The following is a 25,405-nucleotide window of genomic DNA, read 5'->3' as shown; positions in this document are numbered from 1 at the left end:
TTCGTTTCCTCATTTTAAAAAGGATGTTCATTTATTGAATAGGTCTGGTGAAATTCTACACAGTTCATTCCAGAGCACAAAAGATTCAGGGAGAATCGAAGACAAATTACAATTGAATGTTTTGTAAATGAGCGCAAGTGCAACTTTTTATATATCCCTTTGATCACTTATTCTGAATGTTGGAGTGTTACGATTTTCCCCAGTAATTACTTCTAATTCTCCACCTAATTGTAGGCTGGGATTTACTGGTTAAATCTAGTGGATTATTTCTGTACTGGGTGGATTGTCATTATAACAGCTCTGCTGGAAGTCATCGCTCTCAACTGGATCTACGGTAAGGAAAACAGGAAAAACACTGAACCAAAATCAAATGATAATTTTTTTTAAAGTCCTTTGGTGGATGTAATGACCCTCACCAAACCCACGGGGCCGACCCAATTGATCTTCCCATGGGGTCTGTGGAATATGAGCTCTTTCACTGAGGGGCGGAGACCTGGCAACTGGGGCTCGTGAACCAGTTCCTGAAAACCGGCCAGGATTGTGATCGGCATGATTGGCAGCCCCGGCTGGGACTTATCTGCTGGATGCCATGTTGCGGCCTTTACTTTTATTTGCCTAAATGAACCTTCATTGTTTAATCTACTCAGGACTCCTGAAGATATTCTCGTGGACCTTCAGGTTTGTTTAAAACATCAAATTGAATGAATTGGGTGATCTGGCGTAGATAGTTCCTCATATCTGAAGATGAGAAGATTTCAAATGTTCTGCTTACCTGCTGAAGATCTTTCTCCATTTGAGTGCAAATTGAGACGGTGCCTTCAGCATTCTTCACTCATGATCTCCTTCAGCCAGCTGGGTTACAGCTGGTTATTTTTGTTGCAGCCATTTTCCTACCAATAGCACTTTTTTTTTAGAAAATATTCTGTTAATTTTAACAATTTTAACCACCAGGTATCAAAAGGAACAAAACAAGATAAAAAGTACACCCACCCAATACAAACTCCAGCCAACATGGCTTATATAATCAGGATCTTCTTCCCCAGCCCTCCTTTCCACTAGTCTTCTACAGAAAATCTAACCTGACTTAACCCCCCATGCCTCCCTTTCCACCCCCACCCCCTGCTGACAGCCTCATTGTTCTCGAAGAAGTCAATGAACGTCGGCCACCTCCCGGGAAACCCCTGCAGTGATCCCCTCAAAGTGAACTTGATTTTCTCGAATCTGTGAAATCCTGCAATTTCTCGAACCCATACCCCCTGACGTTGGCTGCTCTGAGTCCCTCCATTCTCGTACCATCTGTCTCCAGGCCACCAGGGAGGTAAAGGCCAGAACATCGGCCTCTCTCAACCCTTGGGCTTGGGGATCTATGGACCACCTTGAATTGTATCAGGTTGAGCCTGGCACACGAAGACGATGCATTGATTCGCTTCAGGGCCTCCTCCCATAATCCAACCTCCAACTCCCCACCTTCTTCCCATTTTTCCATCACCTCCCCTATTGGGGCTCCTTCCCACTCCATCAGTTCCTTATATATCTCGAAACCTTCCTCTCCCCTACTCCTACTCTCGACACTACCTTGTCCTGTATCCCCTGAGGCGGCAGGTTTGGGAAGGTTGAAACCTGCCTCACACAAAGACCCTTACCTGGAGAAATGGGAACATATTCCCACCTGGCAGCTCAAACTCCTCCTCTAACTCCTCCAAGCTCAGGAAGCCCTCATTGACAAAGAGATCTCCAAATCTCTCAATCCTCGCTGTCACCTCCGGAATCCCCTATCCAGCCTCTCCCAGAACAAACCGGAGGTTACCGCATATCAGTGCCCACACCAATGCCCCCCTCCAGCCGCATGTGCTGCCGCCACTGAACCCATACACTCTGAGTATCTATTACTACCAGGCTTATGGAGTACCTGGTCAGCGAGAATGGCAGAGGTGCCGTTAACAATGCCCCTAAACTCGTGCCCCTACATGAGGCCGCCTCCACCCTCTCCCAAACCCCTTTCCCACTTCCTGAGCATCGCAATTTTCACCGCCCAATAATAATTTATGAAGGTTAGGGAGGGCCAGCTCGCCTTCACTCCCTCTCCAGCAGCACCTTCTTCACCCGTGGGGTTTTATCCACCCACACAAACCCCAAGATCACTGCATTCACTTTTTTAATGATAAAAATTGGGGATAAAAATTGGTCAGCTCTGAAAGACAAACAGGAGCCTCGGAAACACCGTCGTCTTCACTGTCTGCCCCCTCCACGCCAATGACAGAGGGAGGGCATCGCACGTCCAGAAGTCCCTCTTCATCTGTTCTACCTCCCGATCCAGATTCAGCTTGTGCAGCTGCTCCCACATCCGTGTCACCTGAATGCCCAAATAACTCATCTCTTCTCCTGCTCCCTCGCCTGAATCGCAAAGGCCTCGCTCTTGCTGATATCCAATTTATACCCCGAAAGCTGATCAAATACCTCAAATGTCCCCATGATCCCTCCAATCCCCCCCAGCATCTCTGAAACATACAGAAGATAATCTGTGTATAACGTGACCCTGTGCTCCACCCCCACCCCCTCACTATCCCTTGCCAGACCCTCGACACTCTCAGTGCCATCGCCAATGGCTCTCTAGCTGGGACATACAGTAATGGGGAAAGTGGGCAGCCCTGCCTCATCCCCCGGTGCAGCCTTAGGTAATCTAAACCCACCCAGTTCAGCCCCACACTCGCCACCGGTGCGTGGTATAATAACCGGACCCAGTCCACAAATTCCTGCCCGAATCCAAACAGCCCCAGGACCTCCCATAAATATTCCCACTCCACCTTATCAAAGGCCTTCTCTGTGTTCATGGCAACCACCCATTCTACCTCTCGTCCCTCTGGAGGCATCATGATGACACGGAGTAGCCTCCTGATATTGGCCGCCAGATGCCTCCCCTTCACGAACCCCATCTGGTTCTCCTCTATCACCCCGGCACACAATACTCTATTCCCGAGGCCAAGATCTCAGACATTAGTTTGACTGGGAAACCCTTAGTGATCATGGCCCTGATTATGGCATGGTGGCAGAGTGATTAGCACTTTTTCTTCACACCGCCAGGGACGCAGGTTCAATTGCGACCTCTGTCTGTTTGGAGTTTTCACTTTCTCCCCATGTCTGCATGGGTTTGGTCGGGTGGTCCGGTTTCCTCCCGTAGTCCAAAGGTGTGCAGGTTAGGTGGATTAACCATGCTAGATTGCCCCTTAGAATCCGAAAAGTGAGGCGGGGGTTACTGGATTATGGGGATAGGGTGGGGATGTGGGCCAAGGCAGGGTGCTCTTTGCAAGGGTCAGTGCAGACTCGATGGGCCGAACAGCCTCCTTCTGTACTGTAGGGATTCTATGATTCTCTGATTTGACCTGTTCATTAGAGACACCCAGTATGAGATGAACTTCTGCAATAAACAAAGTGCCCTGAAGATTAAACAATCCAAGTGATTGTGTCTCTCTGCTTTCTTGTTGTTCACAGGGATGAACAGATTCATCAAAGACATTGAGATGATGATTGGGAAAAGAACTTGGATCTTCTGGCTGTGGTGGAGAGCGTGTTGGATGTTTATCTCTCCGTGTTTGCTGACAGTAAGATGTTCGATTTTTTTTGTGACTTGAACTGAAAATAATCAAACTGCAGGCAATCTTCCAATCAGCATTTGATCTGGTTTTACATATATCCAAACATACTTACAAATTAGGTGCAGGAGTAGGCCTCTTGGCCTCTCGAGTCTGTTCCACCACCATTCATGGTTCATCTAATTTGAACCTAATTTTCACATTCCTGCCCACCTCCGAATATCTTTCACCCCCTTATCAAGAATCTATCCACTTCTGCCTTAAAGATATTCAAAGCCTCTGCCTCAACCACCTGTTCACATCCCTCAGAGAGAAAACAAAATCCTCACCTTTGTCTGAAACAGTGACCCTGTGGTGAGCTACGTTTGGCTACGTGAGGCTGTTGTATATATGTTCACTATTGTTCTACTGTTCTATTACTATCATTATCTCCACTGTTGTATATACTTACTGTTATTGCTGTTCTGTTATTGGTTGTTGCTGTTGTACTGTTGGAATGTTGTTATTGGTGCTGCTGTTGGCTCTGCCTATGGCTCCGCCCCTCTGAGGAGGTATAAAGCCCGTCGATCTGGGGCAGTCTTGCAGTGTGGGAGGAGCTACAGGTTGGCACACTTTTAGTCTATTAAAGCATCGGTTCACTACTACTCAGTGTCTCGACCGAATTTGTGTCCATCAGACCCTTAGTTCTAGGTTCTCCCACAAGAGGAAACATCCTTCCCACATCCACCCTGTCAAGTTCACTTTTGAACTGATATGTTTCAATCAAGTCGCTCGCCTCTTACTCCAGCAGATAACAGCCTCACCTGTGAAGATCTGCCCGTTTTGTTACTCCTTACATCATGAGCTTTTATTTTCTGCAATAGCCCCTAATGTGGCACCTTATCAAATGCCTTCTGAAAACGTATGGTACATCCACCGATTCCCTTTATTTTCTTTCTTTATTCGTTCATGGGATGTGGGCATTGCTGACTGGGTCAGCATTTGTTGCCCATATCTGAGAGGCATTTAAGAGTCAACCACATTGCTGTGGGTCTGGAGTCACATGTAGGCCAGACCAGGGAAGGATGAAAGATTTCCTTCTCTAAAGAACATTGAGTGAACGAGATAGGTTTTTACAATAATCGACAATGGTTTCATGGTCGTCATTGTCATGATATGCAGACACACACATGATGATATACAGACAAGCAGCCAATGGACACAGAGAACAGGATGTGACCAATAAGCAGGCAGGACACTCAAGGGTGGAACTGACTATAAAAGACACGAGGCACTCACCCTCCATCTCTTTCCACTGATGAACATCTAGAGAGTCAGTCAAGGATGTTGTTAGAATCTCATACCTCCACCACGTGGCTGAGAGCTAGTCTGGTTCAGTCAGACAGAGTAACCGTACTTAAGTTAGCAGAGAGTCAAACTCACAGAGAACTGTGCTAACTGTGCTATTAGTTCGATAAACCTGATCAAGGTCTGGATTATCTTTCTGATCTCAGCTGCATCCATTTGCAGCCAGTGTTAGACCAGTGTACCTAACACAACATGATACCAGGTGACTACTAATTTAAGGTGGCTTACCTCAGTCCGTTCCGTGACGACCAGCAAATGTATCCCGGCACCACAGAGAAGATTCAGGCTCCTCACCAGCTCGGGACCTCCGGCAATCTCAGTACCAATCTCAGAGGCTGCACAATCGAAGCCTCAGACCTCGAGGTTGCGTCTGATACAAGAGAGATGGCGCTTCTCCTCTCAACAGCGGGTGATCAAGGCATTGAACTCTTCAACTCCTTTAACTTCACCAAAGGCCAGGACAAGACAAATTTTCAGACCATCCTGGACAAGTTCGATAGTCACTGTGAACTGGACACCAATGAAATCTTCGAGCGCTCATATTCAAATAACGTCTTCAAGGTAAAGATGAATCTTTCAATGCCTTCTTTACTAGTCTCCGCCTGCTAGTGCTGTCCTGCAACTTGGCTGATATTGCTGACTCTATGATCAGAGACCAAATCGTGTTTGGAACTCACTCTGATCCTCTAAGGGAGCATCTCTTAAAAATCAAGCATATGATCCTGCCAGTCATGATTGAAACATGGACAGTGCATGAGCACGCAACAAATCGGTATTCCTAATACAAATCGGCAGAAAATGAGAAACTTGCCTCCCACGAGGCAGTGAGTGTGCAGGCCATCTCCCAGGTGCAGCGCCTCAGCATTGAAGACAGCGGCCATCTCGCGCGACTTTCCCGGAGCCTCACGCATGCGCGATGCTAACGGGATAACGAAGCAGCCGACACCCACAGTGCGTAGGTGCAGACTTCTGCTGACCGCACTGCGCATGTGCAATTCCGTGCCCAAACTGTGGTAACACCCATTTAAAGGGACACTGCCCTGCAATGTGCAGGTGGTTTAAACTACAGAAATCCTGGACACTATGCCGCCTTGTGCAGGTCTGCACCACCAGTCAGAGGCCAATTCCGATGATGGCGCGTCCAGAATGTGCAGCGACGATCACAGGATTCTGATCCTGGCAGGACAACGGATCCAGAGGATGAGTGCCTGGAGTCTGCCTACCGAGTGGGCATCATTACCACACGTGAACATGCCACACCTAACTCATATCGCATTCAGTCCATCCTCGTTGTGGATTCGGAGGACGAATGGCGGCGGTGATGCAGGTCAACTGCTGCTCCATCCAGTTCAAGCTGGACACAGGTGCTTCTGCCAACCTCCTCTCACAGGCAGACTTCAAATGCATAAAGAAGCCCCCCAAGGTCCTTCCAGCAGCCTGCCAGCTCCTGGACTATAACGGTAATGCCATCACGGCACTGGGGTCCTGCCATCTACTCCTCTCCAACCGGAGTACCCATGCCCGGCTAAGGTTCGAAATTGTCAGGCCGGACAGGGCATCCCTACTGGGGGCGCATGCCTGCAACAAGCTAAACCTAGTGCAGCGGGTTTATTCAACAACATCCTCCAACGTGGATCTTCAGGCTGACATTGACGACATCCTCGCTCAGTATCCTGATGTGTTTGACGGGATGGTCACTTTGCCATATCGATACAAGATCCTACTGCGACCTGATGCCAAGCCAGTGATCCATGCACCACGCCGGGTCCTGGTTCTGCTGAAGGAGCACCTGAAGGAACAGCTCCAAGGAGCTGCAGCAGGGGATCCTTTCCAGGGTAACCGAACCGACTGACTGGGTCGGCTCGATGATGGTGGCTAAAAAACCCTCTGGAGACCTGCGCATCTGCATTGATCCCAAGGCTCTCAACCAGAATATAATGCGTGAACACTACCCCATCCCGAAGCGGGAGGAACTCACCAATGAGATGGCACATGCACGGTTTTTCACGAAGTTAGATGCGTCACATGGATTCTGGCAAATCCAGCTGGATGAGTCCAGCAGAAGGCTCTGCACCTTCAACACACCGTTTGGCAGGTACTGCTATAACCAGATGCTGTTCGGCATCGTCTTGGCATCGGAGATATTTCATCGCATCATAGAGCAGATGATAGAGGGCATCGAAGGGTCCGTTTGTACATGGACGACGTCATCTGTTCCACGACCCCTGAGAAGCATGTTTGCCGTCTCCAGCAGGTATTCACGCCAATGGCCTGAAACCTAACAGGGCCAAATGTTGCTTTGGCATGACAACACTCAAGTTCCTCGGAGACCAGATCTCTCAGCAGGGCGTGTGCCCCGACACAGACGAGGTCAAGGCCATCACAGCCATGAAGGTCACCGAAGACAAGAAGGCTTCCTGGGCATGGTCAATTTTCTGGGCAAGTTCATCCCAAACACCACGCACCTCACACACCACGGTCGTTTGAAACCTAGTGAAGAAGTGGAAAGTGGCCCAATAGACAGAGTTGTTGGAGCTGAAAGCCAAGCTCACTACTACACCCGTATTGGCATTTTTCGACCCAGACAGGGAAACAAAAACCTCAACAGATGCGAGCCAGGATGGCATCAGTGCGGTCCTTCTGCAACGCGATGGCACTTCATCCGGGGCACCGGTTGCCTACGCATCAAGGGCAATGACGTCCACAGAACAAAGGTATGCACAAACCGATAAGGAATGCCTGGGCCTTCTCACTGGCATTCTCAAGTTTCACGACTATGTCTACGGCCTGCCGACATTCACAGTCGAGACTGATCACAGGCCCCTGGTCTACATTATCCACAAGGATCTTAATGACATGATGCCTCAGTTGCAGCGCATCCTCCTCAAACTCAGAATGTACGACTTTGACCTGGTCTACACGCCTGGCAGGGAGCTCATCATTGCCAATACACTGCCCGCTCCATCACATAGTTAACCGCTGAACGTCATCTGCAAATTGAGTCACAGGTTGAGTCACAGGTGGAGCTGCATACCAGCACCCTCCCGGCATCTGATGAGAAGGTGATTCGTATCCGTTAGGAGACAGCCAAAGACCCCCTCTTGCAGTGTATTATGCAACATCTAGTCAATGGCTGGCAAAAAGGGCAGTGCCCTCAATTTCTCAATGTAAAGTATGATCCTCCTCAAACTGGACCGGATTGTAATTCCACACAGTCTCCAGAGCTTGGTGCTCCGTCAAATCCATGTGGGCCACCTGGGTGTGGAAAAGTGCAGACGCAGAGCCAGGCAGGCTGTCTACTGGCCCGGGTTCAGTCAGGACATTGCGAACATGATCCTTAACTCCAGCCAGCGCAGAGTAAGAAGAAACTTTAGCAGCATGAAATTGAAACCTCTCCGTGGTGCAAGCTTGGCATTGACCTTTTTCATGCAAGTGGTCGTGATTACGTGTTAATCATTGATCACTGTTCCAACTACCCTGAAGTTGTGAAGATTTGAGACCACACATCTCGAACCATCATCAAGGCCTTTGAAGAGACGTTCTCCAGGCATGGTATCCCACTTTCTGTTATGAGTGACAATGTCCGTGCTTCAGCAGCCAAGAATGGTCTCTGTTTGCCCAGTCGTGTCAGTTCAAACAAGTAATTTCCAGCTCACACTATCCGCAGTCAAACGGAAAAGTTGAGAAAGGGGTGCACATGGTGAAGCAGCTCATCTACAAGGCCACGGATTCTGTGTCTGACATTCACTGTGCACTGCTTGCGTAGAGGGCGGCCCCACTGTCCACTGGCATGTCACCGGCTCAACTTCTGATCAGCAGGGATCTGCATACGACACTTCCAGCCATACACGTGCCCAACCTGGATCACCTCCCGGTGCTGCAGAAGGTGCAGAAACTCCGAGACAGGCAGAAACAGGGACATGATGCTCATGCCACCGATTTGCCCGTGTTATCCCGTCAGACACTGTTCTGGTCAAGATCCCTGATGGAGGCTGGTCAGCTCCAGCTGTCATTGTTTGACAGGCTGCCCCCCGCTGGTATGTTGTGCTGATGGTTCTGTTGTGCGACGAAACAGACAGGTACTGCGCAAAGTTGGCTGCCCGCAACCACATTCTTCTCCGTTTCCTTCTGTTGTTTTTCCACCTCCTGATACCTCGACTCACGAGGCCACCAGTCAGGCTTCAATCCCGCCCATCAAGGCACTGTCATCCCCACCACCACCTCTCCGATCGACCAGGATTAGACGCAAACCACAGAGACTGGACTTATGAACAGTTGTTCTGTTTGCTATGTTCTGTGTTCTTGCATTAGACAGCTGTTTTAACATGTACATATGTTCACATCCACTGCATGTAAATATGTTAATATTAGCCTATTATTGTAAACACGTTCACATATGTCATCCAAACATAAAAAAGGGAGATCATGATATGCAGACACACACATAATCATATACAGCCAAGCAGCTAATGGACACCGAGAACAGGACATGACCAATAAGCAGGCAGGGCACTCAGGGGTGAGATCTGACTACAAATAATACGAGGCGCTCACACTCCACCTCTTTACGCTGATGAACATCTGGAGCGTCATTCAAGGATGTTGTTACAATCTCACACCTCCACCACGTGGCCAAGGGCTAGTCTGGTTCAGTCAGACAGAGTAACCACACTGAGGTCAGCAGAGAGTCGAATTCACAGAGAACTGTGCTAACTGTGCTATTAGTTCAATAAACCTGACTGAACTAATTTCAAGGTCTGGAGTATCATTCTGATCTAAGCTGCATCAAGTTGCAGCCAGTGTTAGACCAGTGTACATAACACAACAGTTATTAGACTTTTAATTCCAGATTTTTATTGAATTCAAATTCCACCATCTGCCCTGGTGGGATCTGAACCCATATCTCCAAAGCATTTCTCTGCATCTCTGGATTACTAGTCCAGTGACAATACCACGACAGCACTGCCTCCGTAGCACATGTGGCTCTTACAAAGAACTCCAATAAACTGGTTAAACTTGATTTCCCTTTCACAAAACCATGTTGACTCTCCTGATTTCTGTGAGAATGTCTTTAAAGTAGCTTTCAAAATTTTCCCTGTGACAGCTATTAAGCTTATACTTTTCTGATTTCTGCCTCCCCCTTTTTGAATAAAGTTACGCTAGTTGTTTCCCAATCAAATGGAACCTTCTATTTTATGCATTTATTTCATTCAGGCAGTCTTGGTGTGGTCCTTAGCAACATTTACCTCTCCAACATATGGATCTGTTGAGTACCCAGTCTGGGCAACAGTACTTGGCTGGTGTATGATCATCTTCTGTATTATGTGGATTCCCATTGTCGCCATTGTGAGAATTGTTCAAGCTGAGGGTGCCACCTTGTGCCAGGTAAGGAAACACCTTGACATCTTTTAAAGGGGTAGGAACGCATGGCACATTCGGGCTCAGGAGGAGCACTGAGTTAAGTACACAGTTAAGCACATTGCTTGTCACTTTGAATCCAAAAATGTACTGATTGTGCTCTTGGTCCTCATGATCCACAACTAATGGGGTGGCACGGAGGCACAGTGGTTAACACTTTTGACTCACAGCTGCAGGGACCCAGGTTCAATTCCAGCCTTGGGTCACTGTCTGTGTGGATGTTTGCATGCTCTCCCCGTGTCTGCGTGGGTTTCCTTTGGGTGCTCTGGTTTCTTCCCACAGTCCAAACATGTGCAGATTAGGTGGATTGGCCATGCTAAATTGCCCCTGAGTGTCCATGAGAGTAGGTGGGATTACCGGGTTGCACAAATTATCCCGACACTGTTCCTGCCCCAATACCTGTGAGCCCCAATAATTGAAGTCTAAGAGAAAATACTCACCAGAATGCCTCCCTTTGGTCATAGAGACCCATTTGATTCCTTCATGGAGGACTGGGCACAATATGTCGAGTGCCTTGAGTGTTATTTCCAAACAAATTAAATAGATGAGGTAGCGAAACACAAATCTATTCTCACAAATATTTGAGGAACCCAGACCGAGGACCTTATTCGCAGTCTTGCAGCCCCAAGGCATGTCAAACCTCAAATCATTTGGTGAGCTTGTGATTCAGTGAGGTCAACTGCAACCTCAACCATCAGTTATACTCCAGAGATTCAAATTTAATTCAAGGGTACGAATCCCAGGTGAATCGTTCGCGATTTACCAGTCTGCACCCTGAAGCATTATATGCGAGTATGTCTGGAAGGCCCTGGAATGTAATGCTCCTGGCATTGTACAAACATTTCAACCAAGCATCCATAACGGCTTAGCAGGTGCTATGTCTGCCCCAGCCAGCCATGGACAAAGCCAGCAGTTTGCAACTCTTAGTCTCCAATCTGGTGCTCATTGCCACAGCGTTACCTGGCCTGTGATAAACATACAGGTGAAATATTTTTCAGCATGATATGAACTGACATATTTTGGAACAAACTGCAGGGTAGCCTGATTGGGACCAGGTTGTTATTTTTTTTCTCGTTGCAAGTTAATGCTGAGTTAGGATCCAGCTGAAATTATTGATCATTTCATTTTTCCTTTCATAGAAAATTTCTGCCGCCTGCGCATCAGCTCCTGATTGGGGTCCATACTTGAAACAACACAGAGGAGAAAGATACTGTTACAGACATAGAACATAGAGTGCAGATGGAGGCCATTCGGCCCATCGAGTCTGCACAGACCCACTTAAGCCCTCACTTCAACCCTCTCCCTGTAACCCAATAGCCCCTCTCAACCTTTTTGTCGCTAAGGACAATTTATCATGGCCAATCCACCTAACCTGCACGTCTTTGGACTGTGGGAGGAAACCGGAGCACCCAGCGGAAACCCATGCAGACACGGGGAGAATGTGCTGACTCCGCACAGACAGTGACCCAGCGGGGAATCGAACTTGGGACCCCGGCGCTGTGAAGCCACAGTGCTATACACTTGTGCTACCATGCTGCCCCTGCTTTTACAGAAGCCCCTAAACATGTGCAACTTCTGGCCCCTCCTGAAATGTGAAATTATAATTCTTTAATTTGTAAGTAATGAAAATCCACAGCTGTTCTATGATACTCCCACTGTAACTTTATTGCGAGTTCTACAGAATAGTCTGTAACTCAGCCAGGATCCAGATACAACTAGGTTTGAAGTTTCCTCTAACCACTGCAAACATGGGCTTTAATTTGAGGCAGGATGGTACAGGGTAGAATTAATGAGCATCAGAGCTCCTGCATTGTGAACCTTCAGTCATTCTCCCACCTCAGTCCTGGTGTTAATACAGAGGATTCCAGTCACTGAACATTGTGGACCTGAGCTCCTGTTCTCACAGCAATTCTCACCTACAGTACACAATGGCTGGATTCCCCTCCCAGGATGTGGGTAAGATTGACACTGAGGGACGTGATCCGCACTGAGGTTTATCCACCAAATGCTGCCACACTGACTCCAAACACTGACTGCGGTCAACTCTTGCACCAACAATACAGTTGAAGCAGTGCAAGGTGTTGGTCACCTTCTTGGGACTGGAGCAGCTAAGAGGCGATGGCTTCTCTTGCTATTGCAGAATGGTGGTCATTAATGAAACTCTTTTGCCATTTATCCACGGGAATTATGGCCAAGTTCAGCTATCACGGCCGCCTTGTTCTACAGGATATCATATGGAGGTAAAAAGGCAGTAAAAGACAAATCTTGCAGTCAAGTGCATTGATATCACTACTGACGCACATGGACTTGTACCAGAATCGGGTGAACGAATGCTGAACAAAATATGTTGCAGAAGAATGACCATCATCTAGAAGCACACTGTGTATTTTGTTCAACCTTGTACAAAATTTATGAAATTATAACAATAAATGTTGCTTTGGAAATACAATTTTCGTAAAAAAAATACTGGCTCTCCATGTGTAACGTTGATGGTTGGTGTGTCTGCTGACAGATCTGACTTGTTGTTTGGCCTTAACTCTCCCCAGGAACTGAATGATTGTCAGATCATTAAATGCAATTTTTATCAATTCATGTTGAGTATTTACAGAGGACATTTGTACAATTTTGGAGAATCTTTCAATAACCTGCATTAAATTGTGTTGCAATCTGTAACACTACTCACGCAATGGATGTCGTGTGTTTTAATTAAGCTAGAAAAAGCTAAAATTGGCCTGAAGAGCATCAGTATTGACTTCTGAAAGTTGGATGGAAAATATTAACAGGACAGTTTCACACATTGTGCCATATTGTGGTTACTGCAAATCTCAGTCTGGCACCTGCACGTTATTGAAGAGTTACATCAGTTTAGTTCCTGAGCCTATGGGTTGAACAGAATGACGTGCTCAATTAAAATCGCAACAATATCAGACACAGATAATTGGAACTGTTTAATATCCAGGAATGCCACTGAATGTCTTTATTGTGTCCCAGTCGGGATGGGAGGAAATATGGGTGGGATTCTCCGACCCCCCCTAAAATACAAATTAATTCAAAAGCACAAGAGAGCATTGCATGCAGTCCACTATATTAAGAGCAATTGTTTGTGTTCGCTAGATGATTGTGCAAATCTGCCAATAATTGCTTCTGCATCCAATTCATCTAACAATTCCTTTTCAATGGATAGCAGCATGTATGATTCCAAATTCTCCCCAGACAGCGAATTTCTTAACCTTGTCTTTATGATCTTTAGCTTTGAAAATGTCCTCTCACATTGGACCTGAGTAACTGATAGTGTGCAGATGACTTTATAAAGTTCATAAAGGTTATCATATGCCTTGTCATGAAGTCTGTTGGATGCCAGAATTTTTAGTACACACGATGGACAAGTGCTGCAAATTTTACAATTGTTGCAACTGGAATCCATATTCTCACCATCATTAAGCAATAGCTTTAATACATCAAAGTTTGAAGCAAAAGAAAACAATTCCAATATTACTTGATCTTTGCTGATTTGTAGAAACAGCTTAATAATACCTTCCAATGCTTCATCTTCAAGGCCCTTCTCTGCAATAGTTTTAAACTTTGCTGGGTCCAAGCAGGACAAATCTTTATACAACTGTTTGTGTTGTACAAAGCGTGATTCTTGTGACTGGACAATGCGATCCATTATTAGGTTAAATGCATTTACTCGAAAATCAGCTAGAGAATCTGAGGAATTTCTTTCATCATCAATAAGCTCATCTGCCATTCTTTTCTTCTTCCTCTGCCTCTTAACTGGCAATGCTGTTTCCAACACATCAATTTCCAATGTTTGATTTTCATCCATATTCATCTGTGAAATCCTGTCATTACATTTATTTACAAATTCCAAAGCCTTGCTGTGAACATTATCAAATGTTCTTGTCTGTTCCTTCAACTTTGCTGTAGCTGAACCTACCAAACTCCATGCAGTAAACATATCTAAACCACTTGTCTGTAGATAACTTGATAACGGGGTTGTAGTTTCAAATATATACAAGTAAGTAAATGCTGTCAATATGGTTTCAAACTTTAGAAGGCTTTGAAGTAAAACATTTGCTTCATGTTTTGTTTTTGCATCAAACTTTTCATAATCTTGTATTATTGATAAGCATGTCAATAGATTTACGAAAGTACTGGCAGCGGCATCATCAAAACGTCCAAATATAGCTGTTGCTGCATTGGATTTTCCTGACCATCTGGTCTCACCAATTAGCTTTAATCGTTTCATTTTTTCTTGTCCTAAATGTTTTCCAACAACTTCTATCCATACAGCCATTCTCTTGTATGACGCTTTCACAAAAGTTGCTATATTCTGGAGCAAATTGAAAAAAGAAACTGCAGGTACACAACATTTTGTTGTTTCAGTTATCACCAAATTCAAGACATTGGTATAGCACCATATATGAACATGTTGATCAGCCACATCAGCAATTTTACTTTGTAAACCATTATACTGGCCATGGTAGCTTGCAGCGCCATCTGTGCTATCAGATAAACATTTTTGGGGATCAATTTTAAGATGCTGTAATGTTTCAATCAATAGATCAAAAAGTCCCTGTCCTGTACCATCATTACTTGGCACAACTGAAAGTAGTCGCTCACAGATAATACCTTTAAGCACATACTGAATAATAATGCTAAACTGATTGATGGATGAATTATCTTGTGTTGAATCACCCTGAATAGAATAATATTTTTCTTGAGAAACGTCATGACTAATTCTTTCTTGTATCATATTCTTCATAATTTTGATTAACATGTTTATAGTTGTTTTACTCACGACCTTTACTTTGAGCCTTTCCTTGTTGCTCTAATCGTTTGATTCTTTGTTTAGACTTGTTTTGCACTGCAGAAACGTGAGCTGCCATAATGGGATCATATTTTGCCATCAACTACACTGTAGCTAAAATGTTGCCATGATTCAGAACCTCATTATCTAGAGTGTAGGCCGATTCATTTCTGTGACCTCGAAAAGGAAGTGCTTGCTTGCCTAACATCTTTATGATGTCTATAATCCTCATGACACTACTTCTTTGCTTCAATACTTCTTCTTTCCTTTTAATTAGTGATGCTGCAAAAAATTTATCTAAGGCGCCATCATTAACCACACTGATATATTGCTGAGCATTTCTGACATGTGTTGTCGATTCATGTAAAGTCAAGCTCTGGCTAATACACCTGTAGTCACTAAAGCCACGTACAAAGGGTGATGGATTACAAGTGTTGGGAAACTCAAAGTTAAGCAGTATGAACAATATAAGCATCTATTTTCTTTGTTATATGTTAGCCATTTTCTTGGGACTGAGTCAGTCATAATTTTCCTCTCATACAAACGAGCATCAAATGGCAGATCATCAAGTGGCTGAAGTGGATGTTCAGCAAAAAACTGTTTTAGCTTTGCTCGTGATGGATATTGGAAGATTCCAGTAATTGATCTTTCATTTTCTTGCGTAGGTTCATTTACAGGATGTGCTTCAGAAACCAAGTCATTTATGCATGAAGGAATATCTGATTCTCTGTCACTAGTTGAAGCTCTGTGTTCAGATGTTGCAACTACAGTCAGTACAGATAACGGAACAAGGAAGCCAGAAGAAATATTGGGCCTGGGTTGATTAGTAATGGATGCACTTGTATTTGTTTCTACATGCAAAGTAGCTCTTCTCTGTTCTTGTAACTCATATGTCATTGCATCATCACCATGAGCATTGTTTCTTGCTTCTTGATTATTTGTTGCAGAACTGGATATTGATGTGGATTGTGCTTGTGGTATTATAAACTCTGTAATAGACCTGCATCGCTTGGCTGACTCCTTCCTTTCTGCTTCTTTTTGTTCTTTGCATTTTAGTGACCCAGATTTATGCTTTTTCTTTTCCATGCTGGTAGGGGTAATATTTCTGAAATAAAAACTTAATTAAAAATAGCCCACATTGGGAAAAATTAATATTGATTATTGCAAGAATAACTTGAAGGAACACCAGATAAATCCCTACTTGATAAAAAATATAATATAACTTACTTACACTTCAATAGGCTATGTTCATTAGTCAATATTACTGTGGCCTGTGCAGCTTCAGAAGAGGAGACAATCCACTGTCCAGTGTTCACACCAGCAAGCAACTGATACAACTGTTGAAACTTAGAAGTTTGGTCCGACTATAGTAAGACATTAAGAATGGTCCCACGACCAAAGTTAACATGTCCAGTTTAATACCAGTGTAGTGTTACAAGTCGCAACCCTTTGAGTTTACCGATCATGGTTTATAACTTCAATATCTTTGACCTCATGATTCACGGTCAAAGGTACCGCTTCTCCTTTTTTGGTGACCACATGACCCTATGTGTTGCTTGATATCCTTTCAAGTTGCCGACCATCTCAAATCACGAACTGTAACTTTATCTTTAAATTCACACACTCTTGCTGAAAACGTGGATTTCCAACTATGTCCGACCCGGGTGAACCAGCCCCCCCCCCCCCCCCCCCCCCCCGCCCCTCCACTCCTTTTCACATCCGTTTAACACTGCTTCGTTCCTTCATACACTGAGTGATTATTTGTTTGTTTCTTTATTGCATTTTTATTTGGTATTACTCTTTTTAAAAACAATTATATTTTATTAAGTTAGAATACAAATCCCAGGAAAATAAGTTGGAGATTTATTTATCTAATTAATTATAATTTTTAAGGGCCCTTCAGAGATTCACGGGCCCCTTCTTGGCTCTCTGGGCCCCGGACCGATGTACCGGCTGAACCAAGACTACTGCTTGATATCCTTTGAAGTTGCCGACCATCTCAAATCACGAATTGTAACTTTATCTTTAAATTCACACACTCTTGCTGAAAAAATGGAATTTCCTTAATTATGCCCGACCCGGGCCCCCCTATTCCACATCCTTCCACTACCTCCCCTGCCTCGTTCCTTTTCATGCACTGCTTATTTGTGTCCTGTTCTCTTTTTTTTCTTATTCCTTTTTATTACTAAAACAGTTGTCTGTCTTTGTTTCTTTATTGCATTTTTATTTGATATAGTGGGCCCACTTCATCAGGGGCCCACTTGCCATCGGGCAAGCTGACACCCTGGCCAGTCCGCCACTGCCCGGCACCTGTTTGGGTACACAAAGGGAGAATTCCGAATGTCCAATTCACCTAACATCAAGTCTTTCGGGACTCGTTGGAGGAAACCGGAGCACCAGGAGGTAACCCACACAGGCATGGGGAGGACGTGCAGACTCTGCACAGACAGTGACCCAAGCGTGTATTGAACCAAATTAAACCAAGTATATTCATGGTCAACTCCAAATATCTTATTATTGATAAAGATTACACACATCGAGAAACCACCATCCTAAGGATCTTTACACTGGCAACTGGCACTGTACAAACAGATGAAAGGAACTCTATGTCCCAGTTCTTATTTTCTTACTGGCTGCAATACATTGGCCAAGCACTTTAACCAACGTGACCTTTACCCAACACTATTTTTCAAGAATAAAGTAATGGAAACATTTCCTGGAAATTGAAAAGGCAACCTACTTACAATCGGAGGGTCTTCTCACCTAATATGGGATAATGATTAAGGGTGCAGATGACCATCTTCCCCACCAGCTTTTAATTATCTAACACCAAAATATTTGTTGTAAATATTCCCATGTCATTTGAATTATTTGTTTTCATTAGGGAAGTGTTTTGCTCGGGTGCACCTCCAGGGGTGGTCCATCCTGAACATAATAATGAGTCTCGCACTCTCAAAGATCAAGGTAATATTACTTTGATGATTGATGGATATCCAAGTTCTCTTTTAAAGCCTAGGGGGCGATTCTCCAAAATGGAGCCCAAGTGTTTGCGCCGTCCTGAACGCTGTCATGTTTCACGACAGCGTGAAACAGGCACGGGGACGACCGATTCTGGCCCCCACAGGGGGGCAGCACTGTAGTGGAGTGGTTCACGCCGCTCCATCCTCCCTTCCCGGCGCCAAATAGGCACCACGCCAACCCGCGCATGCGCAGTTGGGCCGTGCCAACCTACGCATGCGCGGGGGACGTCTTCAGCGCGCCGGCCCCGACTCAACATGATGTCGGTGTTCAGGGGCTGGCCGCGCAGGAAAGTAGGCGGGGGTGGTGGGTGGTGGGGGGTGGGGAGAGGCCAGCCCACCAATTGGTGGGTCCCTATCGTGGGCCAGACCCCATCGGAGGCCCCCCCGGGGACGGACCCTCCCCCCCAACCCCCGCCCCCCCAGGCCGCCCCCCGACCGTTCGCACAGAGTTCCTGCCGGCAGCGACCAGGGTTGAGCGGCGCCGGCAGACCTCTGTTGTATCCACATGGCCGCTTGGCCCATCCGGGCTCGAGAATCGGCGACCCCGCCGAATCCAGCAGCAAGCGGCCAACGTCGAGCCAACCGCGCCGGCACAAATCCGCACCTCGGAGATTCGAGCGCCGGCATCGGGGGGGGGGGGGGGGTCGTGGCGCGATTGCGGTGAATCTCTGGCCTGGCGTGGGGCTCGGAGAATCGCCCCCCTAGTATTTGTATTAAGTAAAAGATTAATTTTAGATTCTCTCATAAAAATACAAATTAGCCAACTTTTATTTTTGGGATATTGAGCAAGTGTTACAATGTGTACTCATTGTCTAACCTAAATTTTGAACTTTTTCCTCATATTAAATTTATATATTTACTTAAAACTGAAATTGTCTCATCTAACCTTCTGTATCAAAGACTCCTTTGTGCCAGGTATGACTCCAAACAGCGGAGGATTCTCCCCCTGATTCCCATTGACTCCAATTTTTCAAGGGCTCCTCTGTGTTACATTCATAAAAATGCAGTCTTGATGTCAAGGGCAGTCACTGTCACCTCACCTCTGGAGTCCACCAAACTCCTTTGTCTATGTTTGAAACAAGACTCTAATGAAGCCCGGAGCATGCCGCGATTCTCTGGTCCGGTGCCATAGTGCCGGCGCCAAAGCGGGAGTACTTTACTCTGGCGCCGGTTCCAAGACACGATTCTCAGGTCCTTGGGGGGGGGCAGCATGGCGCTAGAGCAGCCCAAGCCACTCCAGCTGCCGGTCCCGGCGTTGACTCGGCGCCGGAGGTTCCGGGCATGCGCAGTTGGGCCGGCGTCAACTAGGGCATGCGCAGTGGCCTTCATCCGCACGCCGGCCCCGACGCCAAATGGTGCAGGGATCCAGGAACCAGCGCAGAGGAAAGTGGGCCCCCCCCCGACAGAGAGGCCGGCCCGCCGACTGGTGGGCCCCGATCGCAGACCAGGACACTACGGAGGCACTCCCTGGGGTTGGACCCCACCTCGCCCCACAGGCCGCCCCCAGACCCTTCTACCCCGAGGTCCCGCCAGCCCAGTGCATACTCAGTAGGGAAGATGTGTGGAGAGATCAGTTCAGTCCATAAGCGGGTCAGTCAGGAGTCTGGTAACAGTGGGGAAGAAGGTGTTTTTGAATCTGCTAGTGAGTGTTCTCAGACATTTGTATCTCCTGCTTGATGGAAGAAGTTGGAAGAGATAATTTTTCTTTAAATTCATTGATGGGACTTGGGCATCGCAAACTATGCCAGATTTTATTGCCCATGCCTAATTGCCCTTGAGGGAGCAGTTAAGAGCCAATCACATTGCTGTGGGTCTGAAGTTAAATATAGGGCCAGACCGGGTAAAGTCGACAGATTCCCTTCCCTGAAGGACATTAGTGAACCAGATGGGTATTTACGATGATTGACAAGGGTTTCATGGTCATCATTAGTCTTTTAAATCCAGATTTTTATTGAATTCAAATTTCACCATCTGCTGTGGTGGGATTTGAACCTGTGGTCCCCAGAGCATTACTCTGGTTCTTTGGTTTACTAGCCCAATGGCAATACCACTACATTACTGCATTTCCCCAACCCAGGTGGGAGGAGTCTTTGATAATGCTTGGTTTACTGTTTATGTGGAGTTTGTACATTCTCCCCGTGTCTGCGTGGATTTCCTCTGGGTGCTCCGGTTTCTTCCCACAGTCCACAGATGTGCAGGTCAGATGGATTGGCCATGATAAATTGCCCCTTAGTGTCCAAAGATGTGTAGGTCAGATGGATTGGCCATGCTAAATTGCCCCTTAGTGTCCAAACCTGGGACCCTGAAGCTGTGAAGTAACTGTGCTAACCACTGTGCTACTGTGTACGTTCTTCTATTCTATTCTATTTTACATAAGAACATAAGAACTAGGAGCAGGAGTAGGCCATCTGGCCCCTCGAGCCTGCTCTGCCATTCAATTAGATCATGGCTGATCTTTTGTGGACTCAGTTCCACTTTCCGGCCCGAACACCATAACCCTTAATCCCTTTATTCTTCAAAAAACTATCTATCTTTACCTTAAAAACATGTTGTTTGCCTCTGTCGCTGCCAGTTTTTATGTGGTGGATTCAAGATTGAGTCTTCAGGCCTTGGAGGTTTAAACTAAATGTAGAGCTTTATTTAGAAGATGTTAACTCTACAGGCCATGACGTTAGACTCCCCATTGACCTGCTTAGCGCCCCTTCTCATGAGGAAACACTAAAAACACGATGAATACATCTTTATAACTCCCAAGCACTCTTTCCTGAATTTAAATCCCATTTACATCAGTTTTTAATGAATATCCTGTTTGTCCAACAAACCTTTATGGGTTAGAAACCTTTCTGGTTTAATTAGGTGTGAGCATTGTGTCAGTGAACAGCTTTAGCAAAAGCGATAACAGGAAGTGACTATGGGCGGTCGAAGTAATGCCTATGGTCCAAAAACATTAAACCCAAACTATTGAGCAGCTCAGGCTATTTGTGACAGTGAAGTACCTCAGCGCCTACATTCGTCCCTGACAAGGTCCTATCGGATCCTGCACAGAGGGAAAACATACAAAAATCAGCTGTTACCTGAAAGAGGAATTTAACAATGCGCAACTTCCCATCAGGATTAGGCCATAAGATCATAAGACATAGGAACAAAGTAGACCATTCAGTCCATCGAGCTTGTTCTGACATTCAATTAGATTGTGATTGATCTGATACAATATGATAATCCTCAAACCCATTTTCCCGCCTTATCCCCATAACCCTCGATTCCTTTACTGATTAAAAATATGTTGTTCTCAGCCTTGAACATACGTTGATGACCCAGCCTCGACAGCCTTCTGCAGTAAAGAATTCCATCAATTCACTACACTCTGAGAAGAAATTCCTCCTTCTTGTTGTCTTAAATGGAAGACCCCTAACTCTGACGTTATGCTTCTGGTTCCAGGCTCTCCCACAAGGGAAAACAACATTGCAGCATCTACCCTATCAAGCCCCCTGTGAATCCAAAATGTCTTAGTAAGTTCAACTCTCATTATTCCAAACTCCAATGAGTACAGCCCAACCTACTCAACCCCTCCTCATAAATACACTGCTATTGGAGGGGACCAAAACTTCACAGTATTCCAGGTATGGTCTAATTAATGCCTTGTATGGGTTTAGCTATTTTCATATTCCAACACATTTGAAATAAAGAACGACAATCCATCTGCTTCCCTCTAGCCGGCTGAACCTGCATGCTCGCTTTTTGTGATCTATGCACAAGGACTACCAAATCTCACTTTGCTGTAGCTTTCTGCAGTTTGTCTCCATTTAATTGATATTCATCTACTTTATCTTATGACCAAAGTGTATGAATTCAAATTTTCTTACATTATATCCCGAAGCGGCCATATTTTCATCCACTGCCTAACCTGTCTAAATCCCACTTTAAACTCTTTGTCTCATCCTCACCATTTGCCTTCCCACATTTTTTGTGTCACCTGTAAACTTCACAATAGTATATTCACTTCCCTTGACCAAGTCAGAAAATATATTGTGAATAACTGTGGCCTCAGCACTGATCCCTGCTGCACTCCACTAGTTACATGTTGCCATCTTGAAAATTCCCCTCTTATCCCAACTTTGTCTCCTATTAGTTCTATCCATGTCAATATCCTACCCCACACACCATGGACACTTATTTTATTGCATAGTCAATCGACACTTGAGTCTGTTCTATCATTCCAGAAGATTGTGGTTGTTCTTAACTCCATCCACCTGCCTTGGCTCCTTCTCTAGAACCATAAGGGGCAGGATTAATAGTTTCTGAGGCGCTGACGCAGAATTCACGGACTTTCATGACAGAAAAACTGGTAACAAACCTGGATCAGTTCAGTAACTGTGGAGGGGCTAGCACCAGCACTGTGTGGAACACAATTGATTTCAATCGAAAAATGGTGCAGGATTCGCTGGGTCCGTGATTGACACTTGGGAAGTCTGACCTCTCAAGTGGGGAACCTGGCCACCTGGGACTATGGCGAATTTACCTTTATAGAATAATAAAAAGTTTACAGCAGAGAAAGAGGTGGCATGGCCCATCGTGACTGTGTTAACAGATGATCCCTTATCCAAAAGAAGGGCAAAGAGCTAAATCACAGTGACAGCCCAAAACCATCACAACACAATGGAGGCTATGGTAGCGCTGCCTTTTTAAAGGGGCGCGTCCCTGCAGGGTCATGTGACCCAGTCTGCCAATTGGGCCGGAGTCCCCCCTCGTCCCTCCCAGCACTGCTGACACCCCCATTCCTCTCCCTCTCCCTACCAGCTCTGGCCACCTCCCCCTCCCTCCACCAGTTCTGCTTCAGGCATTGATTTTAAATTTCCAAAAATTTCCATGAGATTCAAATATAACTTTCATTCAAAAAGGGAGGAAAACAGAAAGCTCGCCTGTCGGCTAAACATTTGTCAGAGGGAAAATGCTAGAAGCTGTTTGTCAGATCTTTTAGAAAAGCACTTCCATCAATTCAACGTTATAAGGTTGAGTCAAAATAGAACATAGAACATAGAACAGTACAGCACAGAACAGGCCCTTTGGCCCTCGATGTTGTGCCGAGCAATGATCACCCTACTCAAACCCACGTATCCACCCTATACCCGCAACCCAACAACCCCCCAACCTTACTTTTTAGGACACTACGGGCAAATCCACCTAACCCGCACATCTTTGGACTGTGGGAGGAAACCGGAGCACCCGGAGGAAACCCACGCACACACGGGGAGGACGTGCAGACTCCGCACAGACAGTGATACAGCTGGGAATCGAACCTGGGACCCTGGAGCTGTGAAGCATTTATGCTAACCACCATGCTACCGTGCTGCCCAAATTGATCTTGTGTCAGGGAAATTATGCCGAAGCAATTTACGTGAAAATGGTGTTGAGTTTGCAATCAGATCAGCCAAGATCTTATTGAATTGTGGAGCAGGCAAGTTACACTGAGACTCTCCCAGTGACACTGAGACTCTGTTCCAGTGACACTGAGACTCTGTTCCAGTGACACTGAGACTCTCCCAGTGACACTGAGACTCTGTTCCAGTGACACTGAGACTCTCTGTTCCAGTGACACTGAGACTCTCTGTTCCAGTGACACTGAGACTCTCTGTTCCAGTGACATTGAGACTCTCCGTTCCAGTGACACAGCGACTCTCTGTTCCAGTTACACTAAGACTCTCTGTTCCAGTGACACTGAGACTCTCTGTTCCAGTGACACTGAGACTCTCTGTTCCAGTGACACTGAGGCTCTTTGTTCCAGTGACACTGAGACATTGATAGTGGACATGCAGTCACAGAGCCAGGGACTGCATGAGGTGTTGTCAACAACCATCCAGCACCGGTAGGTACAGTTCGAGGAGTCCAACTGCCTGCAGGGGCAGGGGACAACCATGCGTAGTACCCCCGCCAACACCGCATGGGTGGTGTCCGTGGTGGTGGCCATGGGATGAATATATGGCCTATGAGTCAAGATCTCCAGGATGTGCAGGTTGTGGCCGCAGCCCCGCACCAGGTGTTCCTATCACAGGCAACCATGTACCAGGGCGACATGGAAATTGCAATGGTGCTGTGATGAATATCACATCTGCTGCAGAATTCAGTTTAAAATAAGGCATTATTACAAACAGCATTTTAATTCAAAGTGGAATAAAACCACTTCAGCTAAAGATCGTGGAGAAGTTACCACCTGTTGGGAGAAACTCGGAGCTGGTTTCAAAGGCTCATTAATACAAACAATTACAGAATAAGAAAGACCTTCCCTTGACACACCATAAGTTCTTTGGGATCACTCCCTACACCTATAAATATTCAAAACATGAGTGCAGGAATTCTTCAGATAAATAACACACAAATCCTTCCGAACTATACCTCTTGCCACTGAGAATAACACCCTCACAAAAAGTGTCTGTTTTGGTATCTAAAGAACATGACAACACTGAAAAAAGACAGGCCTCTATACAAGTCCCCTTTGCCAATCTATCTTAAGACACCTGACATTTACAGTCACTACAATCATTAAAATATGTATTGTTGATAATACATCCAATTAGCCATTTGGCTATCAGTAATTAACCAACAATATGTGACAAGATAACAGATGCAGTCCTTGACTGATAAGATAAATTTATATACATAAAAAGAGGGGTATTTTAGCAGAGAACTTCTCACTCCCCTACAGGAGTTTGGGTCAAAGCTCTGTTCTTCAAGCTTACCTCGTCAGACAAAACCTCAGGTTTTGTAAGTATGTTTTTGTTTCACTTTTTAGAAATGTATGAAGAAATTGATAGAAGATACTTTAGGATTTTCCATGTTTCCAATATCTCATTCTATTGAGAGAAGTTAGTGTGTTAGCAGATAACATATTATTAACAGATAACTAAAGACTGTTAATCAATTTATATTTTTAACTTTGCAATTCTGTCTCTATCTATTTGGAGTATTTTTACAATAAAAATATTTTGATTAAAAATTATACGGTGTAAGAATTACTCTCAAAGTTTAAACTCCTAGACACTCATTCAGGAAGCCTTAAATGGCTAGAACCCATGACGATAGAGGTAAAGATTTAGTTATGAGTGACGCATCTGAACTTTGCCCATAAAAAGTAACTGAGATCCTGTTTAACTGTCTGAGACCAGGAAAAGCATTCTCCCTTCGTGAGATCTATTCTGAGTCTTGGCAGGAAAACAGGTTTCCCT

The 25,405-nt window shown here is 45.5% G+C and overlaps 1 protein-coding gene across 1 annotated transcript in view; it reads left to right on the top strand.

Annotated features, from left to right (window-relative positions):
• LOC119951666 (sodium- and chloride-dependent neutral and basic amino acid transporter B(0+)-like) overlaps nucleotides 1-13,042 on the top strand; it is a 101,012-nt gene extending 87,970 nt beyond the window's left edge. The window contains exons 10-13 of the mRNA XM_038774859.1: nucleotides 235-334; nucleotides 3,490-3,599; nucleotides 10,152-10,322; nucleotides 11,495-13,042. Of these exons, the coding sequence (XP_038630787.1) occupies nucleotides 235-334; nucleotides 3,490-3,599; nucleotides 10,152-10,322; nucleotides 11,495-11,587 (474 nt within the window). The 3' untranslated portion in view covers nucleotides 11,588-13,042. The remainder of the gene's footprint in view (nucleotides 1-234; nucleotides 335-3,489; nucleotides 3,600-10,151; nucleotides 10,323-11,494) is intronic.
• The last annotated feature ends 12,363 nt before the right edge of the window (nucleotides 13,043-25,405 follow it).

The sequence above is a fragment of the Scyliorhinus canicula genome, chromosome 17, assembly GCF_902713615.1.
Source record: "Scyliorhinus canicula chromosome 17, sScyCan1.1, whole genome shotgun sequence".
Classification (NCBI taxonomy): domain Eukaryota; kingdom Metazoa; phylum Chordata; class Chondrichthyes; order Carcharhiniformes; family Scyliorhinidae; genus Scyliorhinus; species Scyliorhinus canicula.
This window is presented reverse-complemented; position numbering and strand designations above follow the sequence as displayed.